Genomic DNA, 16,305 nt, shown 5'->3' with positions numbered 1-16,305 from the left:
AGGGAACACGTAAAAATCACATCCTAGATCTAAATGAATTAAATATTCTTATGAAATACTTTGCTCTTTACACAGTTGAATGTGCTGACAACAAAATCACACAAAAATGATCCATGGAAATGAAATGTATCAACCCATGGAGGTCTGGATTAGGAATCACACTCAAAATTAAAGTGTAAAAACAAACTCCAGGCTGATCCAACTTTGATATAATGTCCTTAAAACAAGTCCAAATGAATCTGTGTTGCTTCCTGAGTGGACACTATGATTTCACACAAGTGTGATTGACGTGGAGTTACATTGTGTTGTTCAAGTGTTCCCTTTATTTTTTGGAGCAGTATATTTTATTGTATTTCTTATTCTCCCTCCTTCCTGCTATTATCTATTACCGTTATGTTTTTGCTTGAAACTCTGGCACAACAATTTCCTTCGGGATAAATAAAGTTGTTCTTGTCTCATCTCATCTTACGGGCTAACCGGCTAGCATCACGCTGAAGGTGGACCTCCAGTCCATCTGGAGGTGGGGGTTCATCTCTCATCCTCTCCCGTCGAGAAGAAGAAGAAGAGCTTCTGCCTGGCGCTGCTCCTCCAGAACCACAGAAGAAGAAGCTCACAGGTTCTCAGCCGGCTTTATTAAAACAAGAAAAACTACATTTAACTTAAAATACAGGCCGGGAGGGCGGGGGAGGGGGGGAGGGGTCTGGTCCTCAACCAATCCCGTGCCTGCTGAAGTCACGGCTCAAGATAACACCTTTATTTTCAAGAGGAAAATCAAAATTTTAATAAAAAACATTGCACTGTTTTGATTTCAGCACCCTGTAGAACATCAGCCCCCCCACAGAGACATGAGTGTGATGTGGCGGCGGCGGCGGCGAGCCAGCAGAAGGCGTACCGTCCACCGTCCACTGCTTTATTCTCCACTCCACCTCCACAGAAACACCCCCACTCCCACTCCACTTCTTGGAAACCCCATCCGTCCATTCCTTCCTTCCTTCAAATAACGACATCATCCATCTTTCCAGCCGCGGGGCCTTCGTCGTTCGGAGCGACGTGGACGCGGGACCACGTGCCGGACCCCCCTCCCCTCCCGGGTCAGGGTCGGCCCCCCCGCAGGGGCTCCGCCTCGGGGCTCTCCGGGGGCGACACGGGGGGGCAGGAGTGGGACTTGATGCTGTTGTGTTTGGTGACGGCCTCGTCGAAGTCCAGCCGCCGCCCGCTCACCCAGATCTCCATGCAGCCGTGGTAGAACGCCGTCACGGGGCTGGACGTGATCGGGACGTCTTCTGGGAGAGAGAGGACACGGGTCAGGGGGCGTCCGGCCAATCACGACGCGCGGGGCGACGTGGCCCCGCCCCTCATAACCTCCCCGTTCGGTGTGCGCTATTCAAGGAGCTAATCTGTCAATCAAACCCCTGAACTTCAAGCTTCAAGCAAGAGGTGATGAAGAAGATCTACGAGGGTCAGGTTTACGGGAACGATCAAGTGATTTAAAAGATCCCTCCGGTCCAATCGGGACGCGGTAATTCCAAAACAACATGGCGCCGGTCGTGTCCTGCTCGCCGCTTCTGGGCTCCTCAGAAGGTCAGGAGAGCTTCTCACCTGGAAGGCCGCCCACGTAGGTGCTGACGGCGTCCTGCATGGTGGCGTTGAGGCGCAGCAGCGCTTCCCGCAGGACGCCGGCCTCCGCGTAGGTGACGGTGGACGAGTTGGCGGCGACCCGGACGCCCGCCGGCGTGACGCTCAGCTGCACCGCCAGCCGGTCCGGATAACACAGCATCAGCGACTCCATGGTCGCCACGGTAACCCCGTCCACGAATACATGTAAGTTCTGCGGGGGGAGAAGAGACGGCGACAGGGTTTAAAGCTCGCTCGTGCACGCCGGCGTCCGCGTTGTCACGACGACGACGGCGGCGGCGGGGATGGACGTACGGCGTCTTCGTCCCCCTTTGTTACCACGGCGACAGAAAGGGGAACGGTGTCGTTTTGGACGAGAGCGAAGAGGACCCCCGTGCTGCTGGACGGCCGGATGCTCATCATCACGTCCACGCTCCAGCCCTCAGCCTTCCCTGCACACACACACACACACACACACACACACACACACACACACACACAGTGAGTACCTGGTTGCAGTTCCTTTATCTGCCAGCAGGGGGAGACGCCAGCACCTCCTGGAGAAGCTTCCCCAGGAGCCTGGAGGTCTGACTGGACTTACTCACTGTAGTCAGAGCTGAAGAAGGCCAGTCCTTCCCCGGAGAAGAAGGAGCCGGGCTCGATGTAGACGTGGCAGTGCTTGCTCTTCTTCTCCTGGATGACCTCCTTGACCCCGGACGCCCCCCGGTTCATCAGGTTCCAGCCACGGATGCAGCCGTCCAGGCGGGGGTTGATCTGCGGACGGACGATGGCGGTCAGCCCCTCCCACCAGGTGTGTGTGTGTGTGTGTGTGTGTGTGTGAGGGGGCGGGGCTTACCGGCTTGACGAGGTTGTCCGTGCGGTTGGGGAGCCCGGCGATGTACACCTTGGTCTCCAGGACGCTGTTGACGGAGGTGAAGAGGCTCTCGGGGCTGTTGATGCTCATCACCGCCTCCTTGCTGATCTTCACGCTGATGCTGCTCTCCAGCTCTTCCACCGAGATCTGCGAGTGGCAAACCGGCACGCCGTCATCACGGCTCATGGACGCTCACCTCCCCGCCTGCCGCCGCCGCCGCCGCCGCCGCGCTCCTCCTCACCACGTGCCACTGGCCATCGTTGATGGCCTTGCCGCCGCTGGTGACCTTGGCGGTGTGCTGGTTCTTGAACTGGACCTCGATGTGGCCTCCTCGCAGCCCCAACAGGAACCAGGAGTCGTATGAGGACTCGGCGTAGAGCACCACCCCCTCCGGGTCGAACGTGCGGAAGTCGAACTCCGCCGCGAATCTGCCGCAAAGAAGAAGAAGAAGAAGAAGAAGAAGAAGCTGCAGCAGCGGAGCTCGGCGCCCACGGAGGGGCCGTCATCTCACTTTGTTTTCTCGGGCAGCCGGAAGCGCAGGTAGATCATGGGGAGGCCGGCGAACTGCTCCCCGAGGTAGAGCATCTCTGCGTGCTTGTGGTCGTAGAGCTCCACGCAGACGGGGATGGGCGTGCAGAAGCGGTCGTCGACCAGGCGGTGGCCCAGGCGCCCGTCGCAGTGGCAGGCGTAGCCGCCCTTGTTGTTCACGCAGATCCCGTCGCAAACGTTCATCTCGCATTCGTCAACATCTGGAGACACATGGATGTCATGGACGAGGATCCTTTGAGGGGTGTGTGTGTGTGTGTGTGTGTGTGTGTGTGCGCTCACCATCGCAGGTCCTTGAAGTGAAGTTGTACTTGAAGCCATGGCTGCAGCGGCACTCGAACATGCCCGGCGTGTTGACGCACCACGCCGGCTCCTCGCAGATGCTAGGGTACAACTGGCACTCGTCGATATCTGCCGAGAGATGGCCCAAAAAGTGGGCGGAGCCAATGAGGAGGAGCTGACACAGGTAGTTCCTCTTCATTGGTAGCCCCCTTCTCTTCTTTCACACCAACTACCCTCATGGACTACGTCCATAAATCTTCTCTTTGGTCTTTCTCTGGACCTCCTGCCTGGAAGTTCCAACCCCGGCATCCTTCTTCCGATACAGTCCCTCCTCTGTACATGACCCAACCATCTCAGGTTGGCTTCTTTGACCTTCTCTCCAAAACATCTGCCGTGTGCTGTTCCTCTGATGGACTCATTCCTGATCCTGTCCTATCCTGAACCTCAACATCTTCATCTCTGCTGCCTCCACCTCTCTGCTTCCTGTTTTCTCCTCAGAGACACAAACCAAACAGCATTGCTGGTCTCACCACCGTCTCCTCCACCTTTCCTTTCCTTTCATTCTGGCTGAGTGTTTTCTCACCTCTGACACTTTTCCTGTTCCAACCTGCTTGAACATGTTTCTTCACCTCTGCATTGCTCTGGGCTGTTGATCCTCCACCATCTTGATCTCCACTCCCTGTATCCTCACCGTTCCACCCGGGTTCCTCCTTCACACACATATATTCTGTCTTGCTGCGACTAACCTTCATCCCTCCCCTTTCCAGAGCATACCTCCAGCTCTCTAGATGTTCCTCAACCTGTTCCCTGCTCTCACTACAGATCACAAAGTCATCTGCAAACATCATGGTCCATGGAGATTCCCGTCTAACCTCATCTGTCAGCCTGTCCATCACCACTGCAAACAAGAAGGGGCTCAGAGCTGATCCCTGATGGAGTTCCATGTCCACCTTGAACTTCTCTGTCACACTTAGAGCACACCTAACCACTGCCTCACAGCGAGCATACATGTCCTGCTCCAGTCTAGCATACATCTCTGCCACTCCTCACACAGTACCATAGCTCCTCTCTTAGCACCCAGTCGTATGCTATTTCTAGGTCGAGACAAGCGGTCGAAAACAAGTGGCTAATTAAAGTCGGGCTTTAATAAGCCCGGAATGAGTGTCCTGTTTAAAGAGACAGACACCGCCGACATCCCCACGACCCCCCCGGACTAGACAAAGCAAATTTACCTGTGGGTGTTTGGGGAGACTTTGGACCGAGCGCTCCGCAAACAGATTGGACGGTGAGAGAAATGGGAAAACACAATGTTTGGAGAGTGAATCATCCTCTCGGGTGCCCTGAACCAAGGTCCCTGCCTGCCCAGGGGGGTAGTTGGGGTCAGGACCAGTCTGGGGGGGGGTTAAACCCTAAGGGTTCTACAGGCCGTGAGAACCAGAGAAACCAAGGATTGGAAGGTTGCATCTCAGATGGGTGGGAGTGGAAGATGTATTTTGGGGGGGGGGGGTGTCATGTGACCCCTCGGTCCAATCGGAGCTCACCGATGCAGTTGACGTTGTCGCTGATGAAAAAGCCGTCCTCGCACATGCAGTGGAAGCTCCCGGGAAGGTTGTAGCACTTCTGGTTGCAGCCGGCACGGAACTCGGGGTCCGTGCACTCGTTGATGTCTGCGGGGGGGGGAGCGTGCACGGTCAGACCACGTGCACGGTCAGAAGACGGTGGTATCTTGCGGTGGAACTCGGGCGCTCACCTTCCTCGCAGCGAAGGCCCCTCCAGCCCGGCTTGCAGATGCAGCTGAAGGAGGCCTTGCCGTCCACGCAGCCCCTGGACCCGTCTGCGAAGCAGGGGTCCGGCGTGCACTGGTTCCGGATCTCTGCAGGGTTCAAGACCACACCCGCAGGACTCGGGGTTGTCCTCCAGCTCGGTTCTCACGGAGCTTCTTTGTGCTCTTAAGCCACTCCGGAAACCTGATGGAGGTGACCTTCTACTCCCTGTCTCCCTGGATGTTCCCTTCTGGTTCCCCTACATGTCCTCCAGCCTGGTCTTCCCTTCTGTTCCTGTCTCCCTCCATGTATTCCCTCCTGGTTCTCCTGCATCTTCTCCAACCCTCCTGCAGACCCGCCCTGCATGGTGGACTCATGTTTGTCGTGATTCTCCTGTAACTTCCTGCCCTGCAGATGTTCTACAACCAACTGTGTTGCTTCTAGGTCGGTGACCTTCTCCTCCCGCCGGCTCGACTTCCCGTCTCCCTGTGGTTCCCCCACATGTTCTCCAGCCCGGTATGTTCTGTCCTGGAACCCCCAGAGGTAGAAGGTGGCTCTTACCCGTCACGCAGGTGCGCAGGTCTTCGGAGATGGCGGCGTAGGTGAGAAGCTGGCTGATGCCGGCGCGATGCGAGCCGAGGCACGCTGGAGGGAACACAGAGCTGGGATGGTGACCTGCCAGGAGAACATCTGACCCAGATACCCGAAGGGAGGGAGGGGAAGGGACTTACCCACATACTTTGGGTAGAAGTAGTCCTGGGGGAGGAGGAGGAGAAGCTTAGAACTATGGACGGGAGGCCGGTGCGTCAGACGAAGTTCTCACCGTCTCGGGCTGGTTCTCGAAGATCTCGCGAGCTTCCTCCGGGCTGCAGACCTCCTCCACGCACTCCCGCTCCAGGTTGCCCTTCTTGCTCTCCTCGAACAGCGAGTTGGCCCGACGTTGCCTGCTCAGGAACTGGGAGGCCGAGGTCTGGCTCAGGACTGGAGGCACGCACACACACCTCATTGTTTTGGTCGGGATACAAAACACACTTCTCACACATGATTAACCGTGGCGGCCGCACGCTGCGTGACTGATCCCGCCAGGAATTCAGGAGAACCTGCCCTGGGGGGGCAATTGAGTTGGTGGTGGTGGTTTGGGGGGGTTATTGCGAAACCGTTATTTCCAAGAAATGACCTCTTGTTGTTGTTGCAAGCAGATCATGTGTAAGAGTCACAAATGCCCCCCATCACCCCCCCCCCCCCCCCCCGAACTACCCATACCCCCTCCTCCTCCTGCCCCTGCCCCCCCCTTCTTGCCCCCCCCCTTCTTGCCCCCCCCCCCCTCCTCTCTGGAGGTCTTGAGAACTTTCACGGAAAAAAGAAACAAACAAGTAAACGAGTCGAGAGAGAGAGAGAACGGGCTGCAGCGGGAACACACACACACACACACACACACACACTTCTCTTCTACTTCTTCCTCACGAACACGCGCATACTTACACCGGTGTGCGCCGGCGAGCGTCACGAACACGAGACACGCCACGGACGCCGCGAAGGCGCGCCCCTTCCTCCCCATGGTCGAGCCGCGTTTCCCGTCCGGCGGGACCGCGGAGCGCAGAGCAGGGGGGGGAGGGGCCAGGGGGTGGGGGTGGGGGGGCAAAGGGGTGGGTTGGAGGGGCAAAGGGGCGGGTGGGGGGGGCAGAGGGGCTATTCTTCCCGAAAATGCTCTCGTGGGGGGGCGGGAGGAGGAGGAGGCTCTGCTCTTGTTTACTTTGCTGCACTTCGTCACTTTCCCGTGCGCGTTGCGTGCGTGTGAGCGGGAGAACATGCACCAGTGGGTGGGGGTGCAGTGTGTGTGTGTGTGTGTGTGTGTGGGCGCAGAAGGTTGAGCAACGTGTAGGGTTCGCGGGGGGACACGTGACACAGCGGGGACCAATGGGAGGAGGCGGTGTTTCCCGCTCGGCATGACGGGAAACCGTGTCAGTGGTTCTTTCATGGACGGCTCCTGACGGCTGGTGGTGTGTGTGTGTGTGTGTGTGTGTGTGTGTGTGTGTGTGTGTGTGTGTGTGTGTGTGTGTGCGCGTGGGGGTGGGGCTGGAGGAGGGCAAAGTAGAATCAGGTTTGTGTTTCAGTGTGTGTGTGTGTGTGGGGGGGCAATTCCCGCCCCTCCTGCCCGTGCTGACGTGCCCTCGGGCAAACTGAACCACACACACACACACACACACACACACACACACACACACACTTCCAACGGATCGGTTTCTCTGCTGAGTGAACTGGTGTGTTTTTGAGTGTGAGTGTGTGAGCGGGTGAATGACTGGATGACTGAGTGTGTATTTGTGTGTGAACCAGTGAATGCATGTGTGTGTAGACGGCTGAATGTGTGTATCAATGGCTTGATGCATGTGTATCAGTGGGTGAATGGGAATGAGTGGGTGTGTGTGTTTGTGAACAGGTGAATGTGTGTGAGTGGGTGAATGGGTGAATACGTGTGTATGAACTGGTGAATGTGTGTGTGTGGACTGGTGAATGCATGTGTATCAATGGTTGAATGTGAATGAGTGTGTGTGTGTGTGTGTGTGTGTGTGAACAGGTGAATGTGAGTGCGTGGATGAATGTGTTTATGGACAGGTGAATGTGTGTGTGAAGATGGGTGAATGCATGTGTATCAATGGGTGAATGTGTGTGTGTGTATTTGTCAATGTGTGGTTGGGTGTGTGTGTGTATGTACATGGGTGAATGTGTGTGTGTATGTACATGGGTGAATGTGTGTGTGTGTGTGGATGGGTGACTGCATGTGTATCAGTGGTTGAATGTGTGTGTAAGTGAATGTGTGTGTGAATGTGTGGTTGGGTGAATGTGTGTATGTACATGAATGAATGTGTGTGTGTGAATGTGAGTGAATGTGTGTGTGTGAATGTGTGTGTGTGAATGTGATGAGTAAACGTGTGAATCAGGTTCTCCTGCAGGTTCTCAGTGTTCCAGGATCCTGGTCCTGATGATGGTTGTGGTCCTCCACCTTCATGCAGGCGTGCACCGACTGGATCAGGTCAGCGTGGACTCCATGTTCTTCAGCGAGGAACCTCTGGATGAAGGAGGAGCCTCCTCGCTCGCTGGAGACCAAACCTGAGGGATCAACTGGAAGGGGACCAATGTGGAGACGCTGAGGTTTGAACCTTCAGGCTCTCTCCACCTCCTCCACCATCTCCACCTCCTCCACCTCCACCATCTCCACCTCCTCCTCCACCATCTCCATCCCGCGGGTAAGACACACACGAAGAAGCAGGCGGAGAAGGTTGACAAAGGTCACCAGCTTTAATGCACCTCCTGGAGGAGGAACATCTGCACGTCCTGCTGGTTTCTGTACACACACAGCATTAATACTCCTGACATTTGTACAAAATACACTGTTCTCCCTTTCATGGTGCTGATTGGTCTGAGGGGGTCCGTGGAGGACGGAGGGGAGCTCCATGGAGCTCCATGGAGCTTTCTTCTGCAGTCTGGTGGACTTTACTGCATGCTGGAACACCTTCATTGCATAACAGGTTGATCTGCAGCCTTTTTTTGGGGGTGTGAAGATGACGGTGGAGTTTCATCGACCTGAGAAGGCTTGAGTTCAGGGCACTGGATGTCTGGAGACACTCGTCACTGTGTGTGTGTGTGTGTGTGTGTGTGTGTGTGTGTGTGTGTGTTATTGGCAAAGCTGTGTAGATGTATCTCCAGGTCTCCTCACCCTCACAGGAGGTCCTTGTTTCCATCACACTCTTGGGACCCCCCCGATCTGCACAACAGGGTTATTTTGATTGGCTACGACGACCCACCGCGTCAGTCGCACTAGAACTCACACACACACACACACACACACACACACACACACACACACACACGATGGAGCTCCATGGTGGCTGGAGACTCGTCTGCTTGGAGAGGTTACGCAACTTTTTATATAAAAACATTTGTTTTTCACAAGCCGTAGAAAAGGGGGTCACATGACCCACTGAGGGGTCATGTGACTGACCCAGTGGGGGGTCATGTGACCTGGCGGGGCGCCCCGGTTCTCGGAGCAGAAGAGGTGCTTCCAGTGACCTTCCATCCCTGAGCTGGACTTCTTTTTGTTTGGGTTTTGGCGAGAACATGGACGCTCGCTCTGCACGCCGCTTCCCGGCCCCCCTCAGCCAATCAGAGTTGAGAACACCCCCCCCCCCCACGCCAATGTTCAACTCCAACATGGGAGTTAAAACTTTTCTGGAGATGTTCAGCTCGGCCGCAGATGTGGTCACACTCACACACACACACACACACACACGCACAAACGCATACACACAGAGAGAGAAAAACTGCTTGAAAAATGTTATGGCTGAAAACATGTGTGTGTGTGTGTGTGTGTGAGTGTGAGTGACTTCATAAATAGGTGATCAAAAGTAATGTGTCGGCCTGAGGTCCTCCACCCCATTCTGAAGCTCCTGAGCAGGTTCTCCAGGTCTTCCAGGGGCTTCAGAGGAACCTCTTTGAATGTGTGAACCTCTGAGAAGGTGAGGAGATCATCTCTGATGGAGGAGAGGCTTCTCTCTGTGGGTTCTCCTCATCTTCTCCTGCCAGGGTTCTCCTCAGGTTCCCCATCTTCCACCCACAGTGCACAAACACCAGGCCCACTGAGGACTAACTGGTCTGAGAGGGTCGATGCTTGGATGATTGACAGTTGACCTGTCAGGATGAAGCCCCGCCCCCTGGTCTAATGGCCGATGTGATTGGCTATGATAGGCCCCGCCCCCTGGCCAGTGGATCCACGTCGCTGACATCTTTGCTTTCCTGTCTTTCACGCAAACGTGACCTCCGTCGTCATGACAACAGTCCTTGGGGGTCGAGGGTGGGGTCTGTGGGGTTAGGGGGCGGGGCCTGGGTTAGGGGCGGGGCATGTTGTTAGGGGGCGGGGCCTGTGGTTAGGGGGCGGGGCCAGTCTTTCCCTTTGGTCTGAAATACAAAGGGACGTCATGACGACCTTTAAAAAATAAAAAACACAAATCATACACGGAAAATTAGAGTTTGTTTTCCTCCTCTGGAAACGTGCTGAGGTCTTTATCTGGAGGGCTGGAGGCCAGTAAAGTGCAAGTCCTCAGAAGCATCTCCATGCTGGAACCTCAGACTCCTTCCCTTGAAAGAGAAAACCAGAAAAGAAGCTGTCGCTCCTGCGGCAGGAACCATCCAGGAACCATCCAGGAACCATCCAGGAACCGTCCAGAACCATCCAGGAATCTTCTCTCACAAAGTCTGACTGAATGGCAAAGTTAAGGGTGGCCCCTCTGGGAGGCTGGTACCACAGACGTGGACCGAGGACCTTCTGAAGATGCTGGTTGGTGTGGTCTGGGAGGGTCTGAGGCCGGGGCGGGGGGGCGGGAGAAGGTCAGATGGAGTAGGTGGAGCTCTCCGACTGCTGGCGGATGTAGCACTGGAAGCTCTTGTCCCCGATGGGATGTTCTCTGAGGGAAGAAGAAAGATGGCAGTTTTACTGGACTTCCAGTTGCAGTATCTTCACAGCTACTTCAGATTACTGCCGAGCACTCGCTGCGGAAGGTAGTACTAGCTTTATTACTGCGTTTGTACGTAGTAAAACGCCCCGCTTCCATCAGACTGCGGGCCGTGGGCTCCCCCTAGTGGCCGGAGTAGGGAAGTGCACCCCGATGGCTCCCCGGGCGGCCGGCGGTGCGTTCAGTGTCCGCGGGAGAGAAACCAGAAACCCAAAGCGACCCGGCGACTCACTGGCTGCCGATCTTGGTCTTCTTGAACTTGTCCCGCTTGTACTTGGCGTGCTGCTGCTCCAGGGTCTGCACCGCCGCCACGATCTGCTTCAGCGTCTTGTAGCTCTCCTGGGGGTCGTCGATGACGAAGGTGGAGTACTCCTCCTGCTCCGGGCCGTCGTACACCGACTTGCTGCCGCACGCCTCTGCCGGGGGGGCGGACGTGTCAGGATGGCGTCCGAAGGGACGGCGGCGGCGGCGGCGATGACCTCACCTTGCATCTTGATCAGCTTGGTCATGTAGGCGCTGAAGAGCGAGTAGATCCTCTCCGTCTCCCGATCTCCGTCCACGTCCAGCTGGATGTTGGCCGGGAGGCCGCTGGAGGCAGAGGAGCGAGGATCAGAGGGGCGGGGCCGGGAGGGGGCGGAGCTAAAGAAGGGGCAGGGCCGCTCACCCCGTGCACGGCGTGCAGCCGGCCGCCGTGTCGGCCGACTGCTTGCAGCAGAGCCAGTGGCCGTTGAGGAAGGCGGAGGGGTGATAGGTGCTCAGACGCTTGCGGTTGCACTGGCTGACTTTGGTGAGGATGTCGATCCAGTCTCGGGCCTCCACGCAGTTGTTGGCCTGGATGTAGAGCGCTCGCTCAGGCTGGATCACCTGGAACATCTGGAGGGGAAGAGGAGGAGCGGGACCTTCAGCTCCGAGGAGACGCAACCCGGCCGCCGTCTACGCCCCGGAGAGGGTTCCTCACGTTTTTCATCTTGAAGGACTCCTCCTCCAGACGCTCCACGGCCAGGATGTTCTCGATGGGGATGCTGCACAGGGCGCCCTCGCCTACGGGGACAACCGGGACATTATGACCTTTGACCTCCGCTTCCCGTCAACCCCGCACACGTTCAGTGTCAATACGTTGAAGGAGCCGGTCAGGGGGCGGGGCTTAACCTGCACATGTCAGCTGTCCATCACAAACGCCCAACCATTCACACGTACAGAGAACATGGAGAGAACCAGGAAGGAGAACATGGGGAGAACATGGGAGGAACCCAGGCATGAGAACATGGAGGACCCACAGAAAGAACTCTGTGATCCACAAGACTAGACCCAGGAACCAGGCCCGAGTCCATGTTGTTGAATGTTGGGTTCCTCCCATGTTCCTCTCAGAGGAGGAGGTCCGGCGAGCAGGTCTGACCTTTGGTCTTGTGGTAGGTGAACTCGTGGTTGGTGAGGCGGAACCAGCGCTTCTTGAAGTTCTTCATCCCGAATCGTTTCCGGCCTTGAGCCCTCTTGATCATGAACCTGGAGGAGAAGTCAGAGAAGGAAGTCATGGAGGAGAAACTCCAAACGCCACCAGGGAACAGAAGGTCTTGCTAGTTTTTGTAGTTTTTTAGCTGTTGTTTTTTGTAGTTCCCATCCACATTTCAGGGACAGTCTTATCTTCTATGGGGTTATCAGAGCGAACCTCCACAGCTTCTGAGGAGGAACATCATGGCCGCCGAGCACAGTTAGCATAGCGATTAGCGTACATGATGCCGAGGTTCCACGGGGGCCCAGACAGAGGGTTCTAAAGGTCTGAACGGGGAACAGGTGCAGGACAGGGGGAACATCTGAGCCTCCTGTGTGTGTGTGTGTGTGTGTGTGTGTGTGTGTGTGTGTGTGTTGGGGGGGTTAGCTACACCTCTAAAACACAAGCAGGTCAATGCTTTACTGTCCACCTCCTCCTGGACACACCTGGAGAGGAAGTAAAGCACAGCATCTACAGCGGTGGTGTGTGTGTGTGTGTGTGTGTGTGTGTGTGTGTGTGTGTGTGTGTATGGAGGGGGGTCACACAGCGGGGTCAGGGGTCGCAACAGCGAGGCTCTTACCTGCCCTTGGAGCCTTTGGCCCCCCTCCCATCCACCCTCTTTATGGTGAGCTTTACACTCCTACGACACCGCAGCAGAAACACAAGAGGGGCCAGAGGGTCAGTCCATACACACACACACACACACACACACACACACGCACACACACTCCATAGATACATTCTGCTCAAACATACCGCCCAGACACTGCATACACACGTCACCCACACACTCCGTACATACTCTCTCACACTCCACTCACACACTCTGCTCACACACTCCATCCACAAACACCGCTCACATACATCAACTCACACAATCTGCTCTGCTCACACTCTCTGCCCGCACACTCTGCTCACACACTCTGCACAAACACTCTGCACAAACACTCTGCGCACACACACTCTGCTCACACACTCTGCACAAACATGCTGCACACACACTCTGCGCACACACTCTGCTCACACACACTGCTCACACACTCTGCTCACATACGCTGCTCACACAGTCTGCACACACAGTTTGCACACACGCTGCTCACACACGCTGCTCACACACTCTGCACACACTCTGCTCACACACTCTGCTCACATACGCTGCTCACACACTCTGCACACACACGCTGCTCACACACAGCCCCTCCTTCAATTCCTGATCCTTTTGCACTTCCTACAGTTGACCACAAGGGGGCGCCCCGAACCTAAAAGGTCTGGTTTCTCCAGCGGCGCCGTGGAGAACCTGATCAGAACCTGATCAGAACCTGATCAGAATTGATTCGCCAACCGTCCCCAGGGTCAGAATCTTCTCTGCTCCCCCCTGACGGACCTCCTGCCTCCTCCTCCTCCAGCCTGACCTGCAGGGGAACCTCTGGAGAACGTTCCCCTGCAGGGAGAACTAGTGCGGTTTCCAGGGTAACCTGGTCTTCGTACCCTTCTTTGAGCATGATGGGCGTCTCGATGCTCTTCTGGTCCCACTTTCCCGAGGTGGAGATCAGGTCCAGGAACTGTTGTGGGGGGAACAGAAGAAGAGGTGACGTCACGTGACCACACGGAACCGCGGGGAACGCCGATGGAGAACTCACGTTCTTCACGGCGTCGGCGTACTTCTGCTCGTTGAAGTAGTCATAGAAGGCCGCCATGTAGGACTCCTTGAAGTTCGCCTGAAAAAGAAGGAAGCGGCGTCTGGTGACGTTGGGAGGAGGAGGAGAAGAAGTGGGTTGGATGGAGAGAAGACCTGAGAGCAGCAGGACTCACAGACTTGGACTTGGCCAGACTCCCCAGGGTCTGGATGGTCTTGGAGATGAGGGTGAGTGTGCGCGAGGTGGCCGGGTCCTGGCGTGGGGGGAGAGAGAGGAGACGTGAGGACCACGGCCTCCGCGGAGGACACGAGGTGGATCTACGGGGGGTTCGGACTCACCGGGTGGTGGGGCCGCAGGTGGAACAGGTTCGGGGAGAGGATGGCCGGGGCGAAGAAACGCAGGAAGATGAAGCTGCTCACCGCCGTGTATCGGACGTCCTGGTCCACTAGGAGGCAGAAGGAGGGTGTGAGCGACCAAGCGTGGACCTCCAGAGAGCAGAACCTCATCTTCTTCTTCTACTTTTGGCTTTTCCCTTCAGGTGTCGCCACAGCGAGTCCACTTTCTCCATCTAACCCTATTCTCTGGATCCTCCTCTCTCACACCAACTACCTTCATATCTCTCACTACGTCCATAAATCTTCTCTTTGGTCTTCCTCCAGACCTCTTGCCTGACAGCTCCAATTCCAGCATCCGTCTGCCAATATATTCTCTATCCCTCCTCTGTCCATGACCCAACCATCTCTGACCTTCCCTCCAAAACATCTAACATGTGCTGTTCCTCTGATAGACTCATTCCTGATCCTCTCCATCCTGGTCACTCCCAAAGAGAACCTCAACATCTTCATCTCTGCAACCTCTAGTTCTGCCTGCTGTCTTTTGGTCATTGGAACAGTTTCTAGTCCAAACATCATGGCTGGTCTCACCACTGTCTTGTACACCTTTCCTTTCATTCTGGCTGATGTTCTTCTATCTCTTGGTACCCCTGACACTTTTCTCCACCCATTCCAACCTGCTTGGACCGTCTCTTCACCTCTTCTCCACACTCTCCTACGCTCTGGACTGTTGACCCCAAGTACCTGAAATCCTCCAGCTTCTTGATCTCCACTCCCTGTAGCCTCACCGTTCCTCCTGAGTTCCTCTCGTTCACACACATATATTCTGTCTTGCTGCGACTAACCTTCATTCCTCTCCTTTCCAGAGCATACCTCCACCTCTCTAGATGTTCCTGAGAGCAGGACCTCATCACAAAGTTCAAACACCGACAGTTTTATTATTCGAGTTTGGCCGCAGTACCCAGGTTGGCCTGCGGGGGGCGCCATCCGCCTGCGGTTACCTTGGAAACGGGTGGCGGCGGACTCCCTCAGGGAGAAGAAGATGTCACACATGACGGTGGGACAGCGAACGCCGGAGGTAGTGATCACGTCGAAGATTCGGTCCACGTAGTGACGCAGGTTCTCCTGGAGGGGGTCGGATCAATCAGGACACACACACACACACACACACACACACACACACACACACTCCTGCCGCTGCTCCTACCCTGTTGGTCTCCAGGTTCTCCGACTCCTTCAGCTTCACCGGGTCGATCTCACAGGACTTGTGCTCGGTGCAGATCTGAGAAAGTTCCCGAGGAGGAGATGGAATCAAACCCAAGACCTCGGAGTGGACGGGTCACGTGCGAGGTCACGTGCACACACCTCGTCGATGATGGGCTTGAGCGTGACCTGCAGGTAGTGCATCCCCGCCAGCTTCATGGTCTCGTCGATGCATTTGGACGTCAGCGAGTTGCCCCGGAAAATGGTGTTGGGGTCCCTGCACGGGGAGGAGGCGTATTTGCGAAAAAAAAAACAAAAAAACATCCTCATCTCCATGGCAACCAAGGACAACTCACGGAGAAGCGAGCGGCGTGACTCACTGCGTGCGGTTGACCTCGGCGTGCGCGATGGCGCTGATGAAAGGCACGATTTTGCCGTAGTGGAGGAAGAGGCGCACCAGCGGGATGGCGGCCTCCTGCTTCTCCCGACACACCTCGCCCAGGATGTGGGCCGTGGACGCCGACACCGGCTGCAAAGGGGAGGCGGGGCTTAGCGTAGGAGGAGGAGGAGCCTGCGCGGCGTGGAGAAGGAGCGCGGCGGCGGCGTGACCCACCTGCGCGCTGGCGGAGGACAGCAGCAGCTCACGGAGAGGCGTGTAGTGCTCGGAGGGGAAGACGTGGTCCTCCGTGTAGACGATGTTCAGACGGAGAGAACCAAGTTCCTCCACCTTCACCGACTTGGAGCCGTTCTCTCTGGGCTGCAGGAAGTACCTGCGGGGGGGGGGCAGCTGTCAATCACAGGCTCAGCTGTCAATCACAGGCTCAGCTGTCAATCACAGGCTCAGCTGTCAATCATAGGCTCAGCTGTCAATCACAGGCTCAGCTGTCAATCATAGGCTCAGCTGTCAATCACAGGCTCAGCTGTCAATCACAGGGTCAGCCGTCAATCATGGGGGGCAGCTGTCAATCACAGGCTCAGCTGTCAATCATTGGCTCAGCTGTCAATCACAGGCTCAGCTGTCAATCATAGGCTCAGCTGTCAATCATAGGGGCAGCTGT

At 56.2% G+C, this 16,305-nt stretch overlaps 2 protein-coding genes across 4 annotated transcripts in view; both read right to left on the bottom strand.

Moving 5' to 3' along the window:
• Window positions 1–613: 613 nt before the first annotated feature.
• Window positions 614–6,695, bottom strand: pros1 (protein S). 2 transcript variants are annotated; one of them, XM_086144411.1, is made up of 14 exons: window positions 6,562–6,695; window positions 5,903–6,060; window positions 5,811–5,835; window positions 5,641–5,724; window positions 5,067–5,189; window positions 4,858–4,983; window positions 3,317–3,445; window positions 3,000–3,237; window positions 2,730–2,916; window positions 2,471–2,635; window positions 2,220–2,388; window positions 1,930–2,066; window positions 1,600–1,828; window positions 614–1,283 (listed from the first exon to the last, which is right to left on the bottom strand). In XM_086144411.1, exons 1-14 carry the CDS (start codon window positions 6,635–6,637, stop codon window positions 1,093–1,095), a joined length of 2,037 nt encoding a protein of 678 aa, XP_086000537.1. In that variant the 5' UTR covers window positions 6,638–6,695; the 3' UTR covers window positions 614–1,092. The 2 variants fall into 2 exon arrangements, with proteins under 2 accessions (XP_086000537.1, XP_086000538.1); XM_086144412.1 differs by lacking the exons at window positions 4,858–4,983; window positions 5,067–5,189.
• Window positions 6,696–8,357: 1,662 nt separating this feature from the next.
• rasa3 (RAS p21 protein activator 3) overlaps window positions 8,358–16,305 on the bottom strand; it is a 24,726-nt gene continuing 16,778 nt past the window's right edge. Inside the window, exons 10-25 of one of the 2 annotated variants that reach the window (XM_086144409.1) lie at window positions 15,861–16,017; window positions 15,628–15,776; window positions 15,410–15,524; window positions 15,252–15,326; window positions 15,046–15,169; window positions 14,051–14,157; window positions 13,888–13,965; window positions 13,716–13,793; window positions 13,564–13,637; window positions 12,656–12,715; window positions 11,983–12,089; window positions 11,545–11,627; window positions 11,251–11,459; window positions 11,071–11,174; window positions 10,819–11,002; window positions 8,358–10,538 (exon numbers count right to left, since the gene is read on the bottom strand). In XM_086144409.1, the coding sequence (XP_086000535.1) occupies window positions 10,463–10,538; window positions 10,819–11,002; window positions 11,071–11,174; window positions 11,251–11,459; window positions 11,545–11,627; window positions 11,983–12,089; window positions 12,656–12,715; window positions 13,564–13,637; window positions 13,716–13,793; window positions 13,888–13,965; window positions 14,051–14,157; window positions 15,046–15,169; window positions 15,252–15,326; window positions 15,410–15,524; window positions 15,628–15,776; window positions 15,861–16,017 (1,780 nt within the window). In that variant the 3' untranslated portion in view covers window positions 8,358–10,462. The remainder of the gene's footprint in view (window positions 10,539–10,818; window positions 11,003–11,070; window positions 11,175–11,250; window positions 11,460–11,544; window positions 11,628–11,982; window positions 12,090–12,655; window positions 12,716–13,563; window positions 13,638–13,715; window positions 13,794–13,887; window positions 13,966–14,050; window positions 14,158–15,045; window positions 15,170–15,251; window positions 15,327–15,409; window positions 15,525–15,627; window positions 15,777–15,860; window positions 16,018–16,305) is intronic. The other variant, XM_086144410.1, reaches the window with a different exon arrangement.

The sequence above is a fragment of the Fistularia commersonii genome, chromosome 3 (genome assembly GCF_037954325.1).
Source record: "Fistularia commersonii isolate RoL2024-O1a breed Wild chromosome 3, RoL_Fcom_v1.0, whole genome shotgun sequence".
In the NCBI taxonomy this organism is placed as follows: domain Eukaryota; kingdom Metazoa; phylum Chordata; class Actinopteri; order Syngnathiformes; family Fistulariidae; genus Fistularia; species Fistularia commersonii.
The sequence above is the reverse complement of the archived record's forward strand: the minus strand, read 5'-3'. Positions and strand labels throughout refer to the sequence as shown.